General features: G+C 54.9%; 1 protein-coding gene across 1 annotated transcript in view; it reads right to left on the bottom strand.

Moving 5' to 3' along the window:
• The window catches only part of LOC309543671 (maestro heat-like repeat-containing protein family member 1), a gene marked incomplete at its 5' end in the record, with an annotated part of 136,785 nt that overhangs the window by 45,431 nt on the left and 68,800 nt on the right, over nt 1-22,554 (bottom strand). The window contains 12 exons of the mRNA XM_082276123.1: nt 97-199; nt 2,068-2,202; nt 2,282-2,437; nt 2,956-3,144; nt 3,221-3,367; nt 11,287-11,401; nt 11,474-11,611; nt 14,548-14,738; nt 18,965-19,130; nt 19,772-19,926; nt 21,846-21,998; nt 22,136-22,248. Of these exons, the coding sequence (XP_082132249.1) occupies nt 97-199; nt 2,068-2,202; nt 2,282-2,437; nt 2,956-3,144; nt 3,221-3,367; nt 11,287-11,401; nt 11,474-11,611; nt 14,548-14,738; nt 18,965-19,130; nt 19,772-19,926; nt 21,846-21,998; nt 22,136-22,248 (1,761 nt within the window). The remainder of the gene's footprint in view (nt 1-96; nt 200-2,067; nt 2,203-2,281; nt 2,438-2,955; nt 3,145-3,220; nt 3,368-11,286; nt 11,402-11,473; nt 11,612-14,547; nt 14,739-18,964; nt 19,131-19,771; nt 19,927-21,845; nt 21,999-22,135; nt 22,249-22,554) is intronic.

The raw sequence follows: 22,554 nt of genomic DNA, 5'->3' as shown, positions 1-22,554 counted from the left end.
CAGTGGGAGAGGCAGACCCCCATCAGTTGGTGTCACCCTGCAGTGGGAGGGGCAGACCCCCATCAGTCTGTCACCCTGCAGTGGGCGTATCCTTACCTATAAACATGGGGGCAGCGGCTCGGATTTCAGGCCAGATGCTCTTGAAGTAGGAGACGTTGGTCTGGATGAGACGGGCGATGACATCAGGATAGCCTTGTACCTGGAGGGGGGAGGGGAGAGATGAGTCATCCCAAATGTATCTACATACCACAGGCAGTATAGGGGGAGGGGTGTATAGGGAAGGGTGGATACGCCCTCAGTATGGGGGAGGGGTGTATGGGGTAGGGTGGATACACCCCCAGTATGGGGGAAGGGTGAATACGCCCCCAGTATGGGGGAAGGGTGTATGGGGAAGGGTGGATACGCCCCCAGTGTGGGGGAGGTGTATATGAGGGAAGGTAGGTTACCCCCCCAGTATGGGGGAGGGGTATATGAGGGAAGGGTGGATACGCCCCCAGTATGGGGGAGGGGTGTATACGGAAGGGTGGATACACCCCCAATATGGGGGAGGGGTGTATGGGCAAGGGTAGATACGCCCCTGGTATGGGGGAGGAGTGTATAGGAAAGGGTGGATACGCCCCCAGTATGGGGAGGGGTGTATGGGGGAAGGATGGAAATGGATGGTACTCACCGTCACTGGTAGAGAAAGACAGATACTTAATGGTTTGGATTGCTTCAAATGGGTTCTGTGTTTACAGTTATGATAATGTGTATTGTACTTCAGTGTCAGAGACAGGCTCTCCCTATTGTCTGTGTATTGAGGTGTGATGTGGATTCTGTTAAGCCTGTCTGTCCCATTGTTAAATGTTAATGAACTCACATATTGCAGACGTTGTTGATGAACTCCTCGCACTGGAGGCCTCGGTCAGGGTGGAGGTGGGAAGGGTGTATGGGGGAGGGGTGTATGGTGGAAGGGTGGAAGGGTGTATGGGGAAAGGGGTGGATGGTGGAAGGGGTGGATGGTGGAGGGTTGTATGGGGGAAGGATGTATGGGGGAGGGGTGTATGGAGGAAGGGTGTATGGGGAGGGGTATATGGGGGAAGGGTAGATAAGCCCTCATCCTCCTCACCATGTGTTTGCTGACATTGTTGATGAACTCCCCGTAGTGGAGGCTTCGGTCCGGGTGGAGGTGGGAAGGGTGTATGGGGGGAGGGGTGGAGGTGGGAGGGGTATATGGGGGAGGGGTGTATGGGGAAGGGTAGATAAGCCCTTATCCTCCTCACCATGTGTTTGCTGACATTGTTGATGAACTCCCCGTAGTGGAGGCTTCGGTCCGGGTGGAGGTGGGAAGGGTGTATGGGGGGAGGGGTGGAGGTGGGGGGGGTATATGGGGGAGGGGTATATGGGGGGAGGGTATATAAGCCCCCATCCTCCTCACCATGTGTTTGCTGACATTGTTGATGAACTCCCCGTAGTGGAGGCTTCGGTCCGGGTGGAGGTGGGAAGGGTGTATGGGGGGAGGGGTGGAGGTGGGAGGGGTATATGGGGGAGGGGTGTATGGGGAAGGGTAGATAAGCCCTTATCCTCCTCACCATGTGTTTGCTGACATTGTTGATGAACTCCCCGTAGTGGAGGCTTCGGTCCGGGTGGAGGTGGGAAGGGTGTATGGGGGGAGGGGTGGAGGTGGGGGGGGTATATGGGGGAGGGGTATATGGGGGGAGGGTATATAAGCCCCCATCCTCCTCACCATGTGTTTGCTGACATTGTTGATGAACTCCCCGTAGTGGAGGCTTCGGTCCGGGTGGAGGTGGGAAGGGTGTATGGGGGGAGGGGTGGAGGTGGGGGGGGTATATGGGGGAGGGGTATATGGGGGGAGGGTATATAAGCCCCCATCCTCCTCACCATGTGTTTGCTGACATTGTTGATGAACTCCCCGTAGTGGAGGCTTCGGTCGGGGTGGAGGTGGGAAGGGTGTATGGGGGGAGGGGTGGAGGTGGGAAGGGTGTATGGGGGGAGGGGTGGAGGTGGGAGGGGTATATGGGGGAGGGGTATATGGGGGGAGGGTATATAAGCCCCCATCCTCCTCACCATGTGTTTGCTGACATTGTTGATGAACTCCCCGTAGTGGAGGCTTCGGTCGGGGTGGAGGTGGGAGGTAAACATCTCGGACAGGTTCTGGTTGTTTAGACCCGGAGCGCACGTCTGCAGGGCAAACTTGCAGGCCTGAAAGACAAAAAAATGGGCGTGTCTTGTAGGTCACATGATGGCGGTTGGTGATCTGGGCTGGGCGGATCTCACATACCTTCACCACGTCCGGTTTGGGGTCCTGCAGGTGGAGAAGTAACGCCACCAAGCCGTTGAGGATTTGCTCGGACAGAACCTCCTCTCCTTGTCCAGACACAAATTTACTGAGAGTCCCGAAGAGCATGATGGAGGCGGTGCGCAGATCTGTCCTCTCCTGTGAACCAATCAGAAGACAAGGATGGCTGCCCTACACCTGAACAGACCCCACTGCCCTTCATAGGTGAGCCAATAACAGGTGAGAGGTGATAGGAATGAGGGGCAGGTGGAAAGAGGTGACCAGAAAGGGGGGAAGAGAGGTAATCAGAAAAAGGGGGGGGGGGGAGAGGTGACCAGAAAGGGGGGGGAAGAGAGGATCAAAAAAGAGGGGGGGGGGGTGATAAGAAAGGGGGAGTGGAAGAGGTGATCAGTAAGGGGAGGGGTCAGAAAAAGGGGGGGGGAGTGCTAAAAAGGGGGGGGTAAGAGAGGTGATCAAAATACAAGGGGGTGTGGTGATTGGAATATGGACGGGGGGGGCATGGGATCGGAATGTGGGGGGAAAGGTGATTGGAATATGGAAGGGGGGGGAGGAGAGGTGATTGATATGGGGGGAGGGGAGATGGGTGGCCAGTGAGGGGCGCAGACAGAAGAAAGTCCCCGGGGGGGGGGGGGGGATAATGGCGGTCCGGCACTCACGTGGTCGAAGAAGGGGCGTATCCGGATGGCGGTGTGGATGAGGAGGGATTGGAGGTCGGTGTCCGGTATATGTGGGAGGAGCCGGCACAGGCTGGACATGGCTTCCTGGGTGACGATGTGCTCGGGGTCATCGCGGTCGTCCATGGCGTTGATCATGGCGGTCAGTAGGTGGGTCCCGTGTTTGCGCACCTGTGAAGGGATAAGATTTGTAGATAAGAGCGCCAGGGACACCCCGCCCCTTCCCCTGACACGTGGGGCGGCTCACCTTCTCCGGGTAACCACTCGCTATGTTGCCGAGGCCGCGGACGGCGAGCATGCGCACAGTGACGCTGCTGTCCTTCAGCCGGCTGGTCATGTGGTCCATCAGAGGCTCCAGGAAGATGAGTCCGCTGAGATCACTGCTGAGCAGGAGCTGCACAAACACAGAACGGCTGAGTGGGCGGAGCACAGAGGTCACATGATCAGACAATGACCCCCCCACACATTAGGCAGCCGTCATTTGCCGAGGGCCGGGAGCCGTCATTTGCCGGATGGAACCTGTCCTCTACAGGGCCCGGGAGCCGTCCTCTACAGGGCCCGGGAGCCGTCCTCTACAGGGCCCGGGAGCCGTCCTCTACAGGGCCCGGGAGCCGTCATCTACAGGGCCCGGGAGCCGTCATCTACAGGGCCCGGGAGCCGTCATCTACAGGGCCCGGGAGCCGTCATCTACAGGGCCCGGGAGCCGTCCTCTACAGGGCCGGGAGCTGTCATCTATAAGGCCCGGGAGCTGTCATCTACAGGGCCGGGAGCTGTCCTCTACAGGGCCGGGAGCTGTCCTCTACAGGGCCGGGAGCTGTCCTCTACAGGGCCCTGGAGCCGTCCTCTACAGGGCCGGGAGCTGTCCTCTACAGGGCCGGGAGCTGTCCTCTACAGGGCCGGGAGCTGTCCTCTACAGGGCCGGGAGCTGTCCTCTACAGGGCCGGGAGCTGTCCTCTACAGGGCCGGGAGATGTCCTCTACAGGGCCGGGAGATGTCCTCCACAGGCCGGGAGATGTCCTCTACAGGCCGGGAGATGTCCTCTACAGGGCCGGGAGATGTCCTCCACAGGCCGGGAGATGTCCTCCACAGGCCGGGAGCTGTCCCCTACAGGGCCGGGAGATGTCCTCTACAGGGCCGGGAGCTGTCCCCTACAGGGCCGGGAGATGTCCTCCACAGGCCGGGAGCTGTCCCCTACAGGGCCGGGAGATGTCCTCTACAGGGCCGGGAGCTGTCCCCTACAGGGCCGGGAGATGTCCTCTACAGGGCCGGGAGATGTCCTCTACAGGGCCGGGAGATGTCCTCCACAGGCCGGGAGATGTCCTCCACAGGCCGGGAGCTGTCCCCTACAGGGCCGGGAGATGTCCTCTACAGGGCCGGGAGCTGTCCCCTACAGGGCCGGGAGATGTCCTCCACAGGCCGGGAGATGTCCTCCACAGGCCGGGAGCTGTCCCCTACAGGGCCGGGAGATGTCCTCTACAGGGCCGGGAGATGTCCCCTACAGGCCGGGAACTGTCCTCTACAGGGCCGGGAGCCGTCCCCTACAGGCCGGGAACTGTCCTCTACAGGCCGGGAGCTGTCCTCCACAGGGCCGGGAGCTGTCCTCCACAGGGCCGGGAGCTGTCCTCCACAGGGCCGGGAGCTGTCCTCTACAGGGCCGGGAGCTGTCCTCTACAGGGCCGGGAGCTGTCCTCTACAGGGCCGGGAGATGTCCTCTACAGGGCCGGGAGATGTCCTCCACAGGCCGGGAGATGTCCTCTACAGGGCCGGGAGATGTCCTCCACAGGCCGGGAGATGTCCTCCACAGGCCGGGAGCTGTCCCCTACAGGGCCGGGAGATGTCCTCTACAGGGCCGGGAGCTGTCCCCTACAGGGCCGGGAGATGTCCTCCACAGGCCGGGAGATGTCCTCCACAGGCCGGGAGCTGTCCCCTACAGGGCCGGGAGATGTCCTCTACAGGGCCGGGAGCTGTCCCCTACAGGCCGGGAACTGTCCTCTACAGGGCCGGGAGCCGTCCCCTACAGGCCGGGAACTGTCCTCTACAGGCCGGGAACTGTCCTCCACAGGGCCGGGAGCTGTCCTCTACAGGGCCGGGAGCTGTCCTCTACAGGGCCGGGAGCTGTCCTCTACAGGGCCGGGAGATGTCCTCCACAGGCCGGGAGATGTCCTCCACAGGCCGGGAGATGTCCTCCACAGGCCGGGAGCTGTCCCCTACAGGGCCGGGAGATGTCCTCTACAGGGCCGGGAGCTGTCCCCTACAGGGCCGGGAGATGTCCTCTACAGGGCCGGGAGCTGTCCCCTACAGGGCCGGGAGATGTCCTCCACAGGCCGGGAACTGTCCTTTACTGGATGGAACCTGTCACCCACAGGCTGGGAACTGTCATTCACAGGTCGGGAGCTGTGAATTACCAGTAATTTAAATGCCACTTCTTCTTTACTAAAAGTCTCTTCTTCTGCCACACAGAATGTTTTTACTTTTTTGTTGTTTTAGTCAGTGCCCCTTCCCCCCCCCCCCCCAGGTCAGTGCCCTCCATGTCAAATTTTGAGGCCTCGCACTATCAGTGATGTGGGAATGGCTGGATATTTCGAGGCCCCGCTCTGTCGGTGGTGGGGGAATGGCTGGATACTTTGGGGCCCCGCTCTATCGGTGGTGGGGGAATGGCTGGATATTTCGAGGCCCCGCTCTGTCGGTGGTGGGGGAATGGCTGGATACTTTGGGGCCCCGCTCTATCGGTGGTGGGGGAATGGCTGGATACTTTGGGGCCCCGCTCTATCGCTGGTGGGGGAAATGGCTGGATACTTTGGGGCCCCGCTCTATCGGTGGTGGGGGAATGGCTGGATATTTTGATGCCCCGCTCTGTCGGTGGTGGGGGAATGGCTGGATACTTTGGGGCCCCGCTCTATCGGTGGTGGGGGAAATGGCTGGATACTTTGGGGCCCCGCTCTATCGGTGGTGGGGGAATGGCTGGATACTTTGGGGCCCCGCTGTATCGGTGGTGGGGGAATGGCTGGATACTTTGGGGCCCCGCTCTATCGGTGGTGGGGGAAATGGCTGGATACTTTGGGGCCCCGCTCTATCGGTGGTGGGGGAATGGCTGGATACTTCAAGGCCCCGCTCTGTCGGTGGTGGGGGAATGGCTGGATATTTCGAGGCCCCGCTCTATTGATGGTGGGGGAATGGCTGGCTATTTCGGGGGCCCCGCTCTGTGGTGGGGAGATTGTATGGATATTTCGGGGCCCTGCTCTATTGATGGTGGGGGAATGGCTGGCTTTTTGGGGGGCCCCGCTCTGTGGTGGGGAGATTGTATGGATATTTCGGGGCCCTGCTCTATTGATTTTGGGGGAATGGCTGGCTATTTCGGGGGCCCGCTCTGTGGTGGGGGGATTGTATGGATATTTCGGGGCCCTGCTCTATCGGTGGTGGGGGAATGGTTGGATATTTTGAGGCCCCGCTCTGTCTGTGGTGGGGTGATGGTTGGATATTTCGAGTGCCCCGCTCTATCGGTGGTGGGGGGATGGCTGGATACTTCGGGCCCTGCATAGATAGACTCCGTGGTGGTGAGGTGTGAAGTACACAGCGCAGAGTCGGGACGCGGTGGCGGTTGGGGTGAATTTGGCGTCACTCTGCGTTGTGTCATTTAGGAGAGGTGTGTGTGCGGGGGGAGGGAGGGGGGTCAGCGGTGTGTGTCCGGGGGGGGGGGGGTGGTGTGTGTCCGGGGGGGGGGGGGGGTGGTGTGTGTACGGGGGGGGGGGGGGCAGTGGTGACGGACGAGGTGTCAGGCCGCACGCTCCGGCACCAGATAACCGCTCAGCTGCTCTCAGGTTACAGATCCGCTTTCAGCCGTCCATTTTTCCATCACGCCGATCGGCTGCCAGGATTGGCTGATGCAACTCTTATGTCACGGCGGAAAGTTCCAGAGTGCAGAGCGGGGTCCAGGGCCCCCCCTGGGCCCCGCCAATACTAATGTCTCCTCAACACAGCCGTATTCACCCCCCCCCCATAATATTGATCGGGTGATGGGCTCAGACCCGGAGATGATAATCGCTGGAAGGATCCTCTGCTCGTTCTTCATATGTAGAATGGTGATCAATCACCTTTCACCACAAATCATAAATCGTGCTTCATATGACCCCCCCTCCCCCCCGTCACCTGATCCCTCCCCCCGATAATGAGGACAAAACAGAGGAAGCCGAGAATTCCAAACACAACCGCCGACCACCGACTGACATCACCGCCGACCCTGCCAGAGCCTCCGATTACTGCGGAGGAGGGGGGACCCCTTCACTGCCAGAGCCTCCGATTACTGCGAGGGGAGAGGGGACCCCTTCACTGCCAGAGCCTCCGATTACTGCGAGGGGAGAGGGGACCCCTTCACTGCCAGAGCCTCCGATTACTGCGAGGGGAGAGGGGACCCCTTCACTGCCAGAGCCTCCGATTAGTGCGAGGGGAGAGGGGACCCCTTCACTGCCAGAGCCTCCGATTACTGCGGGGGAGGGGGGACCCCTTCACTGCCAGAGCCTCCGATTACTGCGAGGGGAGAGGGGACCCCTTCACTGCCAGAGCCTCCGATTACTGCGAGGGGAGAGGGGACCCCTTCACTGCCAGAGCCTCCGATTAGTGCGAGGGGAGGGGGGACCCCTTCACTGCCAGAGCCTCCGATTACTTCGAGGGGAGGTGGGACCCCTTCACTGCCAGAGCCTCCGATTACTGCGGGGGAGGGGGGACCCCTTCACTGCCAGAGCCTCCGATTACTGCGGGGGAGGGGGGACCCCTTCACTGCCAGAGCCTCCGATTACTGCGGGGGAGGGGGACCCCTTCACTGCCAGAGCCTCCAATTACTGTGAGGGGAGGGGGGACCCCTTCACTGCCAGAGCCTCCGATTACTGCGAGGGGAGAGGGGACCCCTTCTATGCCAGAGCCTCCGATTAGTGCGAGGGGAGGGGGGACCCCTTCACTGCCAGAGTCCACCGAGGGGGAGATAACCCCTTCACTGCCAGAGACCACTGTGGGGGGATAACCCCTTCACTGCCAGAGTCCACCGAGGGGGAAATAACCCCTTCACTGCTAGAGACCACTGTGGGGAGATAACCCCTTCACTGTTAGAGCCCACCGAGGGGGAGATAACCCCTTCACTGCCAGAGTTCACCGAGGGGGAGATAACCCCTTCACTGCTAGAGACCACAGAGTGGAGGATAGCCTCTTCACTGCCAGAGCCCACCGAACGGGAGATAACCCCTTCACTGCCAGAGTTCACCGAGTGGAAGAATGCCCCTTCACTGCCAGAGCCCACTGAGGGGGAGATAACCCCTTCACTGCTAAGAGACCACCGAGTGGGAGATGACCCCTTTACTCCCAGAGACCAGGGACTGGTGTAACCTGGGAAACTCTTGTTTCAGTTCCCCAGACCCCTTGTATGTGTAAGTCCCCCTGTGTCTATTAGGGGCACTGAGAAAATGATGGACAGCTACCTAATGGACACTGAGAATATGGTTTGTATTACTTCAAATGGTACAGTAATATTTATCCACAATATCCCTCAAGAAATATATGAAGACTATTCCTGGCCTGTTTGATTCTGGACGAGAGACTGTCCAAGACCTCTGCCCCACACCTGCGGCAGTTCCGGAGGCCCAGGGTGAGAAGGTGGAGGTCACTCCCCAGCAGCAGATCAGGATCCAGGGGGGAGAAGGGAGAGAAGGTTGTCGTCCTCCCACCCCAAAAGTCAGCCAGAGCAGAGGAAATGTTATTCCCTCCCCAGCCAGGATCTGTGCACCTGGATGACAGTGACACAGAAATGTCATCCCAGCAGCCAGATGAGGGAACAGGAGATGGAGCAGCCGGCTCATCTCCTCAATGGCAGCTACACAGTTTGGGAGAGAAGGGGATCATTGTTCCTCCCCAGCAGCAGATCCACAGTCTGGGAGATGGAGCAGCTGACTCATCTCCTCAATGGCAGCTACACAGTTTGGGAGAGAAGGGGATCATCCTTCCTCCCCAGCAGCAGATCCACAGTCTGGGAGATGGAGCAGCCGGCTCATCTCCTCAATGGCAGCTACACAGTTTGGGAGAGAAGGGGATCATCCTTCCTCCCCAGCAGCAGATCCACAGTCTGGGAGATGGAGCAGCTGGCTCATCTCCCCAACGGCAGCTTAACAATTTGGGAGAGAAGGGGATCATCCTTCCTCCCCAGCAGCAGATCCACAGTCTGGGAGATGGAGCAGCTGGCTCATCTCCTCAATGGCAGCTTAACAATTTGGGAGAGAAGGGGATCATCCTTCCTCCGTAGCAGCAGATCCACAGTCTGGGAGTGGAGGAAGCCGGCCTCCCTCCCCAACAGTTAGCTGGAGCAGATGATGTGAGGTCCCCAGCAGAAATGCTAACAGGGCAGAGCACCGCTGGCTTCTGCCCTCAACTAACAAACAATGGATTTCCTGTGATAGTGGATGGAACTGCGATCTTCCCTGACGTAACCCCAGAAAAAGGTCTGGCATTGAAACAGGAGAATATGCTCTGCAAGCACTGGGAGATTTTCACCTAGCAAAAGTGGATGGGACTATTGTCTCCACTTATATACCCCGGGGATGCTGGGCAGTCGGCCCAGATCCCTAACCGCCTGATGGAGTGAGCCCCGTCACCCTGTCTTCTCTAAGTGGCTGAAAGGACTCCAGGGAGAAGGGCGAGTCCTCACTTCTCCCCAGCGGCGGGTATGTTCTATGAGAGAGGCAGAGGTTGGCATGGTGAGTAATGCTCTGTTCGGGACAATTTGTTTGGGGTACCGTGTGGGTGCGGGCATTGTGGGACAGGAACTATGGACCAACTTAGAAGTCAACCCGTCTGGGGTCTCCTTCTGTGTGCGTCTCCTTCCAAAAGGGGAGAGATGTGACGGGAGTCATTGTGGGCAGGGGCCCTTGGAACTCCGCTTTCCTTGGATACGTTGGGAAACCCCACACTCAGCTCCCCAGATCCCTCTTAGGAGTAAGTCCCCTGTGTCTCTTAGGGGCACAGGGTGATTGAGAAAATAATGGACAACTACTTAATTGGATACTGAGAATATGGTTTGGATTACTTCGAATGGGACAGTAATATTTATCCACAATATCCCTCAAGAAATATGTGAAGATTATTCCTGGTCTGTTTGATTCTGAACATGTTAATTGAAAGAGCCAATCACATTGGCTTCTGTTTCATGTACTCCAATGTAGGAGCCGGACAGTCTGTTGCTGGTGGCCTCTTGGTATTGTCTGAAGGTGTTCTGTGTTCTCTGCTCAACACTGGGAAACTCATACCAGTCTCATCAACTCACGCCGCCTGTCTTTCACCCATTGTTAATTTTGCTAATTAACACACCTATTGTCTGCTAGCAAGCTGTTGGGGGTTGTATTTGCACTTGTAATAATCTGTATTGTACTTTGTGAGCTTGATGCCGGCAAGTCTGACCTGGAATGAGATCCCTGATTGTCCAGGTGGCTAGTTGTTTAACTTAATGTTTATAGTGTTAATTATATTTCTGTTTACAGTTGCGTTTGCATATGATAATGTGAACAGCCTCACCTGAGTGTGTAGTGTATAAAAAGCCTCCATTCTTCCTCAATAAAGAGTTCCAGTTTTGCAGATAAACAAGTCCCTTCTAGTTCTTGGTTGCAATAGGCGGCCATATTATCGGATATTTATAATCAGACTGGAGGAAGCGGTATAGTGACAGAAGCACTCAAGCGGAGTGTGGGTCGGTTCCGTCACAGGGATAACCCCTTCACTGCCAGAGACCACTGGGGGAAGACCCCCTTCACTGCCAGAGACCACTGGGAGGATGCCCCCTTCACTGCCAGAGACCACTGGGGGGATACCCCCTATACTGCCAGAGACCACTGGGGGGGGGGGAATAACCCCTTTACTGCCAAAACCCACTGAGGGGGAGGTGACCCCTTCACTCCCAGAGCCCACATAGGGGGAGATAACCCCTTCACTGCCAGAGTCCACTGTGAGGGGATAACCCCTTCACTGCTGCCGGTCTCACACAGGTCACTTTCCAGCAGGCTGGATTCCATGGGGGCGGAGCACGTTCCTCTACAGATGGTGCATCCAGCGCCCAGTGCGGCTCCTTCTCATTGGTGAGACACATAAAGAGAGCAATTTCCAGCTCCTCTCACCGGCAAAGGAGACTACCATTTTATTAAGTGGAACTCCACCCCAAACTATGGAAGATCTCCACTTCCTGTGCTGGGGCAGTAGTGTGGCTCTGGAAGTCGGTCTGGTCACCATTCTAGTGTCCCCTCTCTTTACACACTGACCCCCATCCCAGGTACAGCCGCCACTCACCTGTGCCAGGAAGGCAGTCGCTGTGATTCGCTGGTTGTCGTACACGCTGCCCTGAGCGGCCTGCAGATCCTTTATAATCACCGGCAGTTTGGGAGCCGCATGGCGCACCATTGCACTGCGGGAAGAGACAAAAATACAGCATTCCATTCTTACAATACACCCCAGACGTCACTCCGCACCAACTCACCTGCTCAGTGATGACACTCCCACATAGTGAGTCTCCTCCTTCTTCATGTTCTCCCATCCCCCATCTGCCTCCACGCTCTGCATCACCTCGCCATTTCCACCGTGCGTCAGCATGAACTTCAGAGCTTCAACCGCACAGCTGGAGAACCAAAGGAAGAAGTCAGAGTGACCTACGTCCAGGGGAAGGAGAGCGAGAGCGACCTACGTCCAGGGGAAGGCGAGCGAGAGCGACCTACGTCCAGGGGAAGGACTGTACATCGCCCTGACCTCTGAGAGAGCGCCGCACTGTACGCCGCGCTGACCTCTGAGAGAGCGTCTTACTGTACGCCGCCCTGACCTCCTAGAGAGTGCCGTGCTGTACGCCGCGCTGACCTCCTAGAGAGTGCCGTGCTGTATGCTGCGCTGACCTCCTGAAGCGTGGTATTGTTATCTGCTATTCTCATCAGAAATGTTGGAAACGCAGTGCTGTCATCTGATATATAACAACCGGAGTCCGTCTGATGTGGTATGTGGAGGCTGGGAGACCGAGGAAGTATCAGCAACCTGTCTGTGTGAGGAGAACCAGAGACCAGGAGGGGGGCCACCTGGAAACTGCCGCACCACCCACCGCAAACAGTCCTCTGACCTCCACTCTGCACGCCGCACCCTCCTCTGACCTCTCCACCCTCCTCTGACCTCCTTTCTATATACCGCACCTTCCTCTGACCTCCTCTCTATATACCGCGCCCCCCCTCTGACCTCCTCTCTATATACCGCGCCTTCCTCTGACCTCCTCTCTATATTCCGCGCCTTCCTCTGACCTCCTCTCTATATACCGCGCCTTCCTCTGACCTCCTCTCTATATACCGCGCCCTCCTCTGACCTCCTCTCTATATACCGCGCCCTCCTCTGACCTCCTCACTATATACCGCGCCTTCCTCTGACCTCCTCTCTATATACCGCGCCCCCCCTCTGACCTCCTCTCTATATACCGCGCCTTCCTCTGACCTCCTCTCTATATACCGCGCCCTCCTCTGACCTCCTCACTATATACCGCACCCTCCTCTGACCTCTCCACCCTCCTCTAACCTCCTCTCTATATACCGCACCCTCCTCTGACCTCCTCTCTATATACTGCACCCTCCTCTGACCTCCTCTCTATATACCGCGCCCTCCTCTGACCTCCTCTCTATATACCGCGCCCTCCTCTGACCTCCTCTCTATATACCCCACCCTCCTCTCTATATACCGCGCCCTCCTCTGACCTCCTCTCTATATACCCCACCCTCCTCTGACCTCCTCTCTATATACTGCACCCTCCTCTGACCTCCTCTCTATATACCGCGCCCTCCTCTGACCTCCTCTCTATATACCGCGCCCTCCTCTGACCTCCTCTCTATATACTGCACCCTCCTCTGACCTCCTCTCTATATACCGCGCCCTCCTCTGACCTCCTCTCTATATACCGCACCCTCCTCTCTATATACCGCGCCCTCCTCTGACCTCCTCTCTATATACCCCACCCTCCTCTGACCACCTCTCTATATACCCCACCCTCCTCTGACCTCCTCTCTATATACCGCGCCCTCCTCTGACCTCCTCTCTATATACCGCGCCCTCCTCTGACCTCCTCTCTATATACCGCACCCTCCTCTGACCTCCTCTCTATATACCGCGCCCCCCCTCTGACCTCCTCTCTATATACCGCGCCTTCCTCTGACCTCCTCTCTATATACCGCGCCTTCCTCTGACCTCCTCTCTATATACCGCGCCCTCCTCTGACCTCCTCACTATATACCGCGCCTTCCTCTGACCTCCTCTCTATATACCGCGCCCCCCCTCTGACCTCCTCTCTATATACCGCGCCTTCCTCTGACCTCCTCTCTATATACCGCGCCCTCCTCTGACCTCCTCACTATATACCGCGCCTTCCTCTGACCTCCTCACTATATACCGCACCCTCCTCTGACCTCTCCACCCTCCTCTAACCTCCTCTCTATATACCGCACCCTCCTCTGACCTCCTCTCTATATACTGCACCCTCCTCTGACCTCCTCTCTATATACCGCGCCCTCCTCTGACCTCCTCTCTATATACCCCACCCTCCTCTCTATATACCGCGCCCTCCTCTGACCTCCTCTCTATATACCCCACCCTCCTCTGACCTCCTCTCTATATACTGCACCCTCCTCTGACCTCCTCTCTATATACCGCGCCCTCCTCTGACCTCCTCTCTATATACCGCGCCCTCCTCTGACCTCCTCTCTATATACCGCACCCTCCTCTCTATATACCGCGCCCTCCTCTGACCTCCTCTCTATATACCCCACCCTCCTCTGACCACCTCTCTATATACCCCACCCTCCTCTGACCTCCTCTCTATATACCGCGCCCTCCTCTGACCTCCTCTCTATATACCGCACCCTCCTCTGACCTCCTCTCTATATACCGCGCCCTCCTCTGACCTCCTCTCTATATACCGCGCCCTCCTCTCTATATACAGCGCCCTCCTCTGACCTCCTCTCTATATACCCCACCCTCCTCTGACCACCTCTCTATATACCCCACCCTCCTCTGACCTCCTCTCTATATACCGCGCCCTCCTCTGACCTCCTCACTATATACCGCGCCCTCCTCTGACCTCCTCACTATATACCGCGCCCTCCTCTGACCTCCTCACTATATACTGCGCCCTCCTCTGACCTCCTCACTATATACCGCGCCCTCCTCTGACCTCCTCTCTATATACCGCGCCCTCCTCTGACCTCCTCACTATATACCGCGCCCTCCTCTGACCTCCTCACTATATACTGCGCCCTCCTCACTATATACCGCGCCCTCCTCTGACCTCCTCACTATATACTGCGCCCTCCTCTGACCTCCTCTCTATATACCCCACCCTCCTCTGACCACCTCTCTATATACCCCACCCTCCTCTGACCTCCACCATTATTTTCCTGGTACCGAGATCTTAGCTGATCTGATTGCCTGTCTCAAGTTTCTAGGGACAATCTAGAATTTTTCTGGACAGTTATTACATTTTGTTTTCGATAACTCTCCGGATTGGCAGGATTAGCAGACGGAGGGGTGAGGTACCTGCAGGGATCCAGGGTCCTGGATGGCCCGGGGCTTTTCCTCTCTTTGGCTGCTCCAAGGTTCTTAGGGGGCTGGACTCCCACCATGGAACTGACCCGCAGGAGGAGGGCCACAAACAGTTGGGGGTAGAGCTCCTGTACCGCGGGGGCAGACTCTGGCTGGGACACTACCTCCCGGATTGCACACGTAGCCTAGATAGAGGAAAGAAACAAAGTCATCAGCTGCCGTGTTACTGACACACACACACTATGAACGATACTGACTGCCATCACCCTGTCCTGACTCACCCCCAGGCCCAGACTCACCCCAGGCCCAGACTCACCCCCAGGCTTAGACTCACCCCCAGGCTTAGAATTACCCAGTCTTAACTCATTCTGCCTCGACTTACCTCAATCCTGGCAGAGCTAGCTGGGACAGGGGCTTTTGGAGAGCACTGGGAGCAAGCCTCTTACCTACTGACTATAGGCCCTGGCATTTAATGGAACACTACTCTTTGTAAGGTGTATGCCTGGGGGATCAGTGGAGTGGTCTTGCTTCTAAATCAAGTTCATGTCTCCCCAAAACCTGAATATGGAGGTTCCATATACATATATTTGGGGCCTCTATGCCTCAAACCAGCAATGACTGGAGATATTAATGTAATCTACTCAAACCACTGGTGTCCCCTGCCATAATGTGTTTCTTGTAAGTAGTCTAGTCTGCTATAGTCTGTTGCCTACTAGTCTGAGAAGGGGGGGGGGGATCACTATTGTTTCTGTACAGGACGATCTTAGATGGAGGAATGCTTCTGTCCAGCAGCCAGATGAGGGTACGGGAGTTGGAGCAGATCACAGAAAGCATGGACTTAATTGATTTTTCATCGGAGGATGTAACATCTATTGAACTTCCAAATGAAATGCTTAAAACAGGGCAGAGCTCTGCTAGCCTCTACCCAGCACCAGTAATGTCTTCTGGGTTTCAGGGACAGGAGATGGTGAACCCCTATTCCCAGACACCAGTTCTACAGACTGGGAATTTAATAAACTTTTCTGCCGAGGAACAACCCATTGAGCCAACAGCAGAAGAGCGGGCATCCAGGCATAGAGCTGCTGACCTCTCTCTGCAACAATTGGTGACTCTGGGAGGATTTGAGGAAGGCCACCAACTTTACAATTTACTTCCCAGTGGAACAGCTGGCATCAGGGCCTAACATCACTGAGCTCTGCCCAGCACCAACAGCAGCTTTAGGCTTCCTGAGAGAAGAGGCAGCCAGCCTTTCCCCCACTACTGACAGGGAAAAGGAATTTCATGCCAGCAGCATCTGCGGAGTTACAACAAATTTCTTGAGCTGAAGCCCTGGCAACCAGACCGAGGGTCCAAGACCTCTGCCCCACACCTGCGGCAGTTCTGGAGGCCCAAGGTGAGAAGGAGATGGTCACTTCCCAGCAGCAGATCAGGATCCAGGGGGAGAAGGGAGAGGAGGTTGTCGTCCTCCCTCCCCAACAGTTACTTAGAGTGGAGGAAACTGTCTTCCCTCCCCAGCCAGGGTCCGCGCACCCGGGAGACAGTGCCAGAGAAATGTCATCCAAGCAGCCAGATGAGGAAACGGAGAGGAAGCAGCCGGCTCATCTTCCTAACGGCAGCTACACAGTTTGGGAGAGAAGGAGGTCTTCCTTCCTCCCAAGCAGCAGATCCACAGTCTGGGAGTGGGGGAGGCCGGCCAGCCTCCCTCCCCAATGGTTAGCTTGACCTGATGATGTGGCATCTCCAGTAGAAGTGCTGACAAAAGGACAGAGCGCTACCAACCTCTGCCCAGTACCTGCAACAACTACAGAGTTTCAGGGAACTGGGGCAGTCGGCCCCTCTCCCCAGCAACAAGCAGATGTAGTGAAGCTTCTACTCCTAGCTGAATGGCTGGCAACAGCGCAGAGCACCGCTGGCCTCTGCCTAGCACCTACAGTGTCTCCACGGCTTCAGGGAACTGGAGCAGTTGGCCCCTCTGCCCAGCTACAGACTGAGCCCTGGAATGGTAAAGACCACCCAGCTGAAGCGCTGGCGGCTGGACAGAGTCAATAAACTTTGTCCCACACCTACAGATGGTAACCATTCCCTGCGTCCAAGAATGGAAATCAGGTTGACCACCAATGAGTTCACTCTGCTTGATTTACGCATGTCCAAACAAGGTGGAGGCCTGGGACCTTGTTAGTCGACTTTTGATGGGGGAGAAGTGTGGCAGACCTAGCTGGGACAGGGGCTTTTTGGAGAGGACCTGAAGCAAACCTCTTACCCACTGAGTATAGGCCCTGGCATTTAAGGGAACACTACTCTTTGGAAGGTGTATGCCTGAGGGATCCGTGGAGTTTTCTTGTCTCTAAATCAAGTTCATGTCTCCACAAACACAGACTCTGGGAACTGGAGGTTCCATATAATATTTGGGGCCTCTATGCCTCAAACCAGCAATGACTGTTGTTACAGAACCACAACCCACACTGTACTTGTGGGCTTCTGTCAGTATACGGCTTCCTACAGTCTTGAACATAGACACTGTATCGCCCTACATACAAAGCTAGCCGACAACTTTACTTGTACTGGAATCTCTCCTTTATTGAACAGTCACACAGAATTTATATACAGCATGGACCTCCCCCTCCTGATTAGATTACCACACACAGGTCAGGGGTTGCCTGATTACATTATCATATGCAAATGAAATTGTATACAGAAATAGAATTTACATATCTAAAGAACAACCAACACAAACAGTATACTATTTCCACTCAGCAACTAACAGATGACAGTGTTTCAATCAACCTGAGCCAATTAAGTAGCAGACTTTCTGTCCTTGAGCTCCTACAATACAATACACATTATCTTAGGTGAAAACACTGAGAACCCACCGTAAACACTAGGTGAGCAAATCAGCATAATTTACAATGCGTGGAAGACAGGTGGTTGAGCTGATGATATTCGCATCTGCTAGGAGTCTGACTGCGTGAAGCCTTATTGGCAATAGGCAGCTAAGCCTAGAGTCCCAGAGTCTTCATATATTCTTTGAGATATATTGTTGACAAATATTACTGTCCCATTTGAGTAATCCAAACCATATTCTCAGTGTCCATTAAGTATTTGTCTTTCAATCCCAGTGAAGGTGAGTACCGTCACAACTGTAGATGTTAATGTAATCGGCTCAGACCATAATGTGTATTGTACTTTGTGAGCTTGATGCCGGCAAGTCTGAACTGGAATGAGACCTCTGAGTGTCCAGGTGGCTAGTTTTTCAATCATCTTAATGTTTCTAGTATATGTTGGCTACTTTGACTAAACTCTTTAAGGATCCTCTATGATGGGATTAACCATGGGTCATCTGTACCTCGTTATCTAAACCATTGTGTGATGTTTTGGGTAAATATTTGGGTCATTGTTAATGTGGTGACTGACCGACTTCTCAAGTGTATAAAAAGGCTGTATTCTTGATCAATAAAGAGTTCCAGTTTTGTAGCTGAGCTAGTCCTGTCTAGTTCTTGGTTGCAATATGCGACTAGAATATTCGATACCTATGTTCAGAGGAAGGGTTATACTGATGGAAGCACTCAAGCGGAGTGTGGGACGGTTCCGTCACAACCCTGTCCCAGTTTTCTTCACCCCAACTTACTGAGTTAGGCTGGCCATACATGATACAATTTTCTTACAATTTTCTGAACAATTTTCTTGAAATTTACCTTCAACTATGTAGTACAAAGGCCTGCCTAATTAGATACAAGTGAACGTGTTGTTTAGCTTTGACCTCATATTATGTGGCTTGTGGTAAATCTAACAGAAAATTGTACAACAAAAGTTGAACATGTATGGCCAGCCTTACTCCCAGTCGCCCCGCCCTGACCTACTCTGACTCGCCCCGTCCTGCTCTGACTCATGCCGCCCTGACCTACTCCACACCGACTCACCCCACTTCAAATCATCCCACCCTTGACTCGCCCCTGCCCCAACTTATTCCAACCAGACTCATCCCAGCTCATGTCAGCTATTTTGGCTGGCTGGGAGGTCACTCACACACACCATGGAGTCTGGGAACAATGACAGCGTTCTTAGTAGAAAAAGGGGGAGCAGACTCCTCTCCAGCTCATCTTCTGAATGAAGAGTGGATGAGGATGACACCGAGTGGAGCTCGGAGGATGCCGAGACTGGAAGGAGAAGGAGGCGCCCACTCCTGAGAATCCAATAAATGGGGAATGGGAGGGAGGGAGGCCAGACAAGATACAGAGGGCAAAGTCAGGGTGGAGCGGACGTATCTGCGGAGATGGATTGCTATGAAAGGTTATTTTGTGTCGCCATCAGATCCAGCAATGACTACAATATGACCTCTTATCACCATGTGAGGGGAAGACAAAGCATTAGTGAATTTGGCGGGATGAGGAGCACAGTCCAATGATCTACTCACCTCCAGCGGGAGAAGAGTGGCCACACGATTGCAGGAAGAGCTCAGCATGGAGGACTTACTCTCCTTGTAGGGGACATCACCCGTCATCTTGGCCAGCAGAAGATCCAACACCTGGGAAGTGAGAGCCGGATCAGAGGACAGTGCCTTCCACAGGGTACACGTCTCACTGGAGAGGGGAAAAGAGGCATCAAATAAAAGAAAGGGACCAAATACCCCATTACTGTCCAATCACCGCCACCCCATTGCTGTCCAACCACCATCACCAGCACGTCACTGTCCAATCACTACCATCCCTTTACTGTCCAACTTCCATCACCCCATCCCTGTCCAATCGCCACCACCCCTTGACTGTCTTATCACCACTGCCTGTTCACTGTCCAATCACTACCATTCCTTTACTGTCCAACTTCCATCACCCCATCGCTGTCCAATCGCCACCATTCCTTGACTGTCTTATCACCATTGCCTCTTCACTGTCCAATCAATACCACCCCTTTACTGTATAATCACTACCACCCATTCACTGTCCAACCACCATCACCCCATCACTGTCCAATTACTACCACCCTATTACTGATCCATCACCTTTCACTATTGCTGTCCAATTGACGTCTCCCATGACCCTCATTCTGCTCTTTCCTATTGCTCTCCAATCTCTGTCTCCCCCCCGTTGTCGAATCACTGTCTCACTATCACCCCTCATTGGCTGTCTGCTCTTCCCAATTGCTGTAAAATCTTTCATGATTGGGTTGTCGGGACCTTCGGTGTGGCGGGAGGGGTGTCCCAGGCTGGATAGCTGTGAATTACCTGTCATATGGAAGGGGGCTGGACAATAAGCTAGAGACTACGGCAGCCACGTGTTGTGTGGCCAGGATATAGACGGTCTGTATGGCGGCTTTCTTAACGTGTTCCTCTGAGGATTCCTCCAGCTGCTCCCGAACCCGATCAATAATCTCCGGGACCTGGAATGAGGCACAGAAACCCATTAACCAACCAAGAAGATGATAAAGATGGTCAGCCGTCAGATCGTGGCTGTTCAATGAGTTTCCCTATGTCCTCCTGAATACAAGATCCAACGTCCACAGACCAGGATGGACATTCTCGGGGAGCCCAATCATGTAGGTTATAAAATCATTCCCAGCAGCCAAAGTTCTTGTGCATCATACAGAGGGCAGGTCAGACAAAGGGCCCTTCACCTGTCAGGAGGACACATCATACAGAGGACAGACAGAATGGAGGTCAGACAAAGGGCCCTTCACCTGTCAGGAGAACATATCATACAGAGGGCAGACAGAATGAAGGTCAGACAAAGGGCCCTTCACCTGTCAGGAGGACACATCATACAGAGGACAGACAGAATGGAGGTCAGACAAAGGGCCCTTCACCTGTCAGGAGAACACATCATACAGAGGGGGCAGACAGAATGGAGATCAGAAACGAAGGGCCCTTCACCTGTCAGGAGAACACATCATACAGAGGACAGACAGAATGGAGGACAGACAAAGGGCCCTTCACCTGTCAGGAGAACACATCATACAGAGGGGGCAGACAGAATGGAGGTCAGACAAAGGGCCCTTCACCTGTCAGGAGAACACATCATACAGAGGACAGACAGAATGGAGGTCAGACAAAGGGCCCTTCACCTGTCAGGAGGACACATCATACAGAGGACAGACAGAATGGAGGTCAGACAAAGGGCCCTTCACCTGTCAGGAGAACACATCATACAGAGGACAGACAGAATGGAGGTCAGACAAAGGGCCCTTCACCTGTCAGGAGGAAACATCATACAGAGGACAGACAGAATGGAGGTCAGACAAAGGGCCCTTCACCTGTCAGGAGGACACATCATACAGAGGACAGACAGAATGGAGGTCAGACAAAGGGCCCTTCACCTGTCAGGAGAACACATCATACAGAGGACAGACAGAATGGAGATCAGAAACGAAGGGCCCTTCACCTGTCAGGAGAACACATCATACAGAGGGGGCAGACAGAATGGAGGTCAGACAAAGGGCCCTTCACCTGTCAGGAGAACATATCATACAGAGGACAGACAGAATGGAGGTCAGACAAAGGGCCCTTCACCTGTCAGGAGGACACATCATACAGAGGACAGACAGAATGGAGGTCAGACAAAGGGCCCTTCACCTGTCAGGAGGACACATCATACAGAGGACAGACAGAATGGAGGTCAGACAAAGGGCCCTTCACCTGTCAGGAGGACACATCATACAGAGGACAGACAGAATGGAGGTCAGACAAAGGGCCCTTCACCTGTCAGGAGAACACATCATACAGAGGACAGACAGAATGGAGGTCAGACAAAGGGCCCTTCACCTGTCAGGAGGACACATCATACAGAGGACAGACAGAATGGAGGTCAGACAAAGGGCCCTTCACCTGTCAGGAGGACACATCATACAGAGGACAGACAGAATGGAGGTCAGACAAAGGGCCCTTCACCTGTCAGGAGAACACATCATACAGAGGACAGACAGAATGGAGGTCAGACAAAGGGCCCTTCACCTGTCAGGAGGACACATCATACAGAGGGGGCAGACAGAATGGAGGTCAGACAAAGGGCCCTTCACCTGTCAGGAGAACACATCATACAGAGGACAGACAGAATGGAGATCAGACAAAGGGCCCCTCACCTTTCAGGACACATCATAGAGAGGACAGACAGAATTGAGGTCGGGAAGGAAGGGCCCTTCACCTTTCAGGGGGACACATCATACAGAATGGAGTTCAGACAAAAAACCCTTCACCCGACAGGAAGACACAAAATAGAGAGAGCAGACAGAATGGAGGTCGGGAAGGAAGGGCCCTTCACCCACCCGAAGGACACATTATCTGAAGAGGAGACAGAACATGGTACCTTGGACAGTAGGATGGCGCCCCGGTCTTTCAGCAAAGAGTTGATCATCACAGAAGCTCCTCGGGAACAGTTGGTGTCGGGATCAGAGAGGCTCTCGAAGGTGATGAACAGAAGGCTGGTGAGCTGCTCAGGAGGAAGGCGTTTTCCAATGATCTTGGAGAGAGGAGACATGGTGGAGATGAGAACTTCATGCCACAGTCCATACAAACATGGTAAACCAGACCACATTGGATCCCACAGCCAGCAACCATGTTACTGCAGGGATAGGCCGCTGCACACCCCATACTCACCATGGCAATGTTATAGCAGGTTTGAAATAAGACGCTGGAGTCTGGATTCTGGAGACCAGGTCTGAGAGCCAGGAGCTTCTCCACCGACTCATCCTTGTGATCAGGAGCAAAACCTAAATACAGAAGAAACTCAGGGGGGGCAATATACAAGAGTGTGATCGGGGTACATACAGGTGGCAGAGGGTATATGGGGAGGTGAGATCGGGGTATATATAGGGGCAGAGGTTATATGAGGGAGGTGTGATCAGGGTATATATAGGGGCAGAGGTTATATGGGGGAGGTGTGATTGGGGTACATAGAGGGGGCAGAGGTTATATGGGGAGGTGTGATTGGGGTACATAGAGGTGGCAGTGGTTATATGGAGAGGTGTGATTGGGGTATATAGAGGGGGCAGAGGTTATATGAGGGAGGTGTAATC

Source organism: Pelophylax lessonae (genome assembly GCF_965119305.1).
Source record: "Pelophylax lessonae genome assembly, contig: HAP1_SCAFFOLD_291, whole genome shotgun sequence".
Classification (NCBI taxonomy): Eukaryota; Metazoa; Chordata; class Amphibia; order Anura; family Ranidae; genus Pelophylax; species Pelophylax lessonae.
Note: the sequence above shows the minus strand (reverse complement) of the source record. Positions and strands in the feature narration are given on the sequence as shown.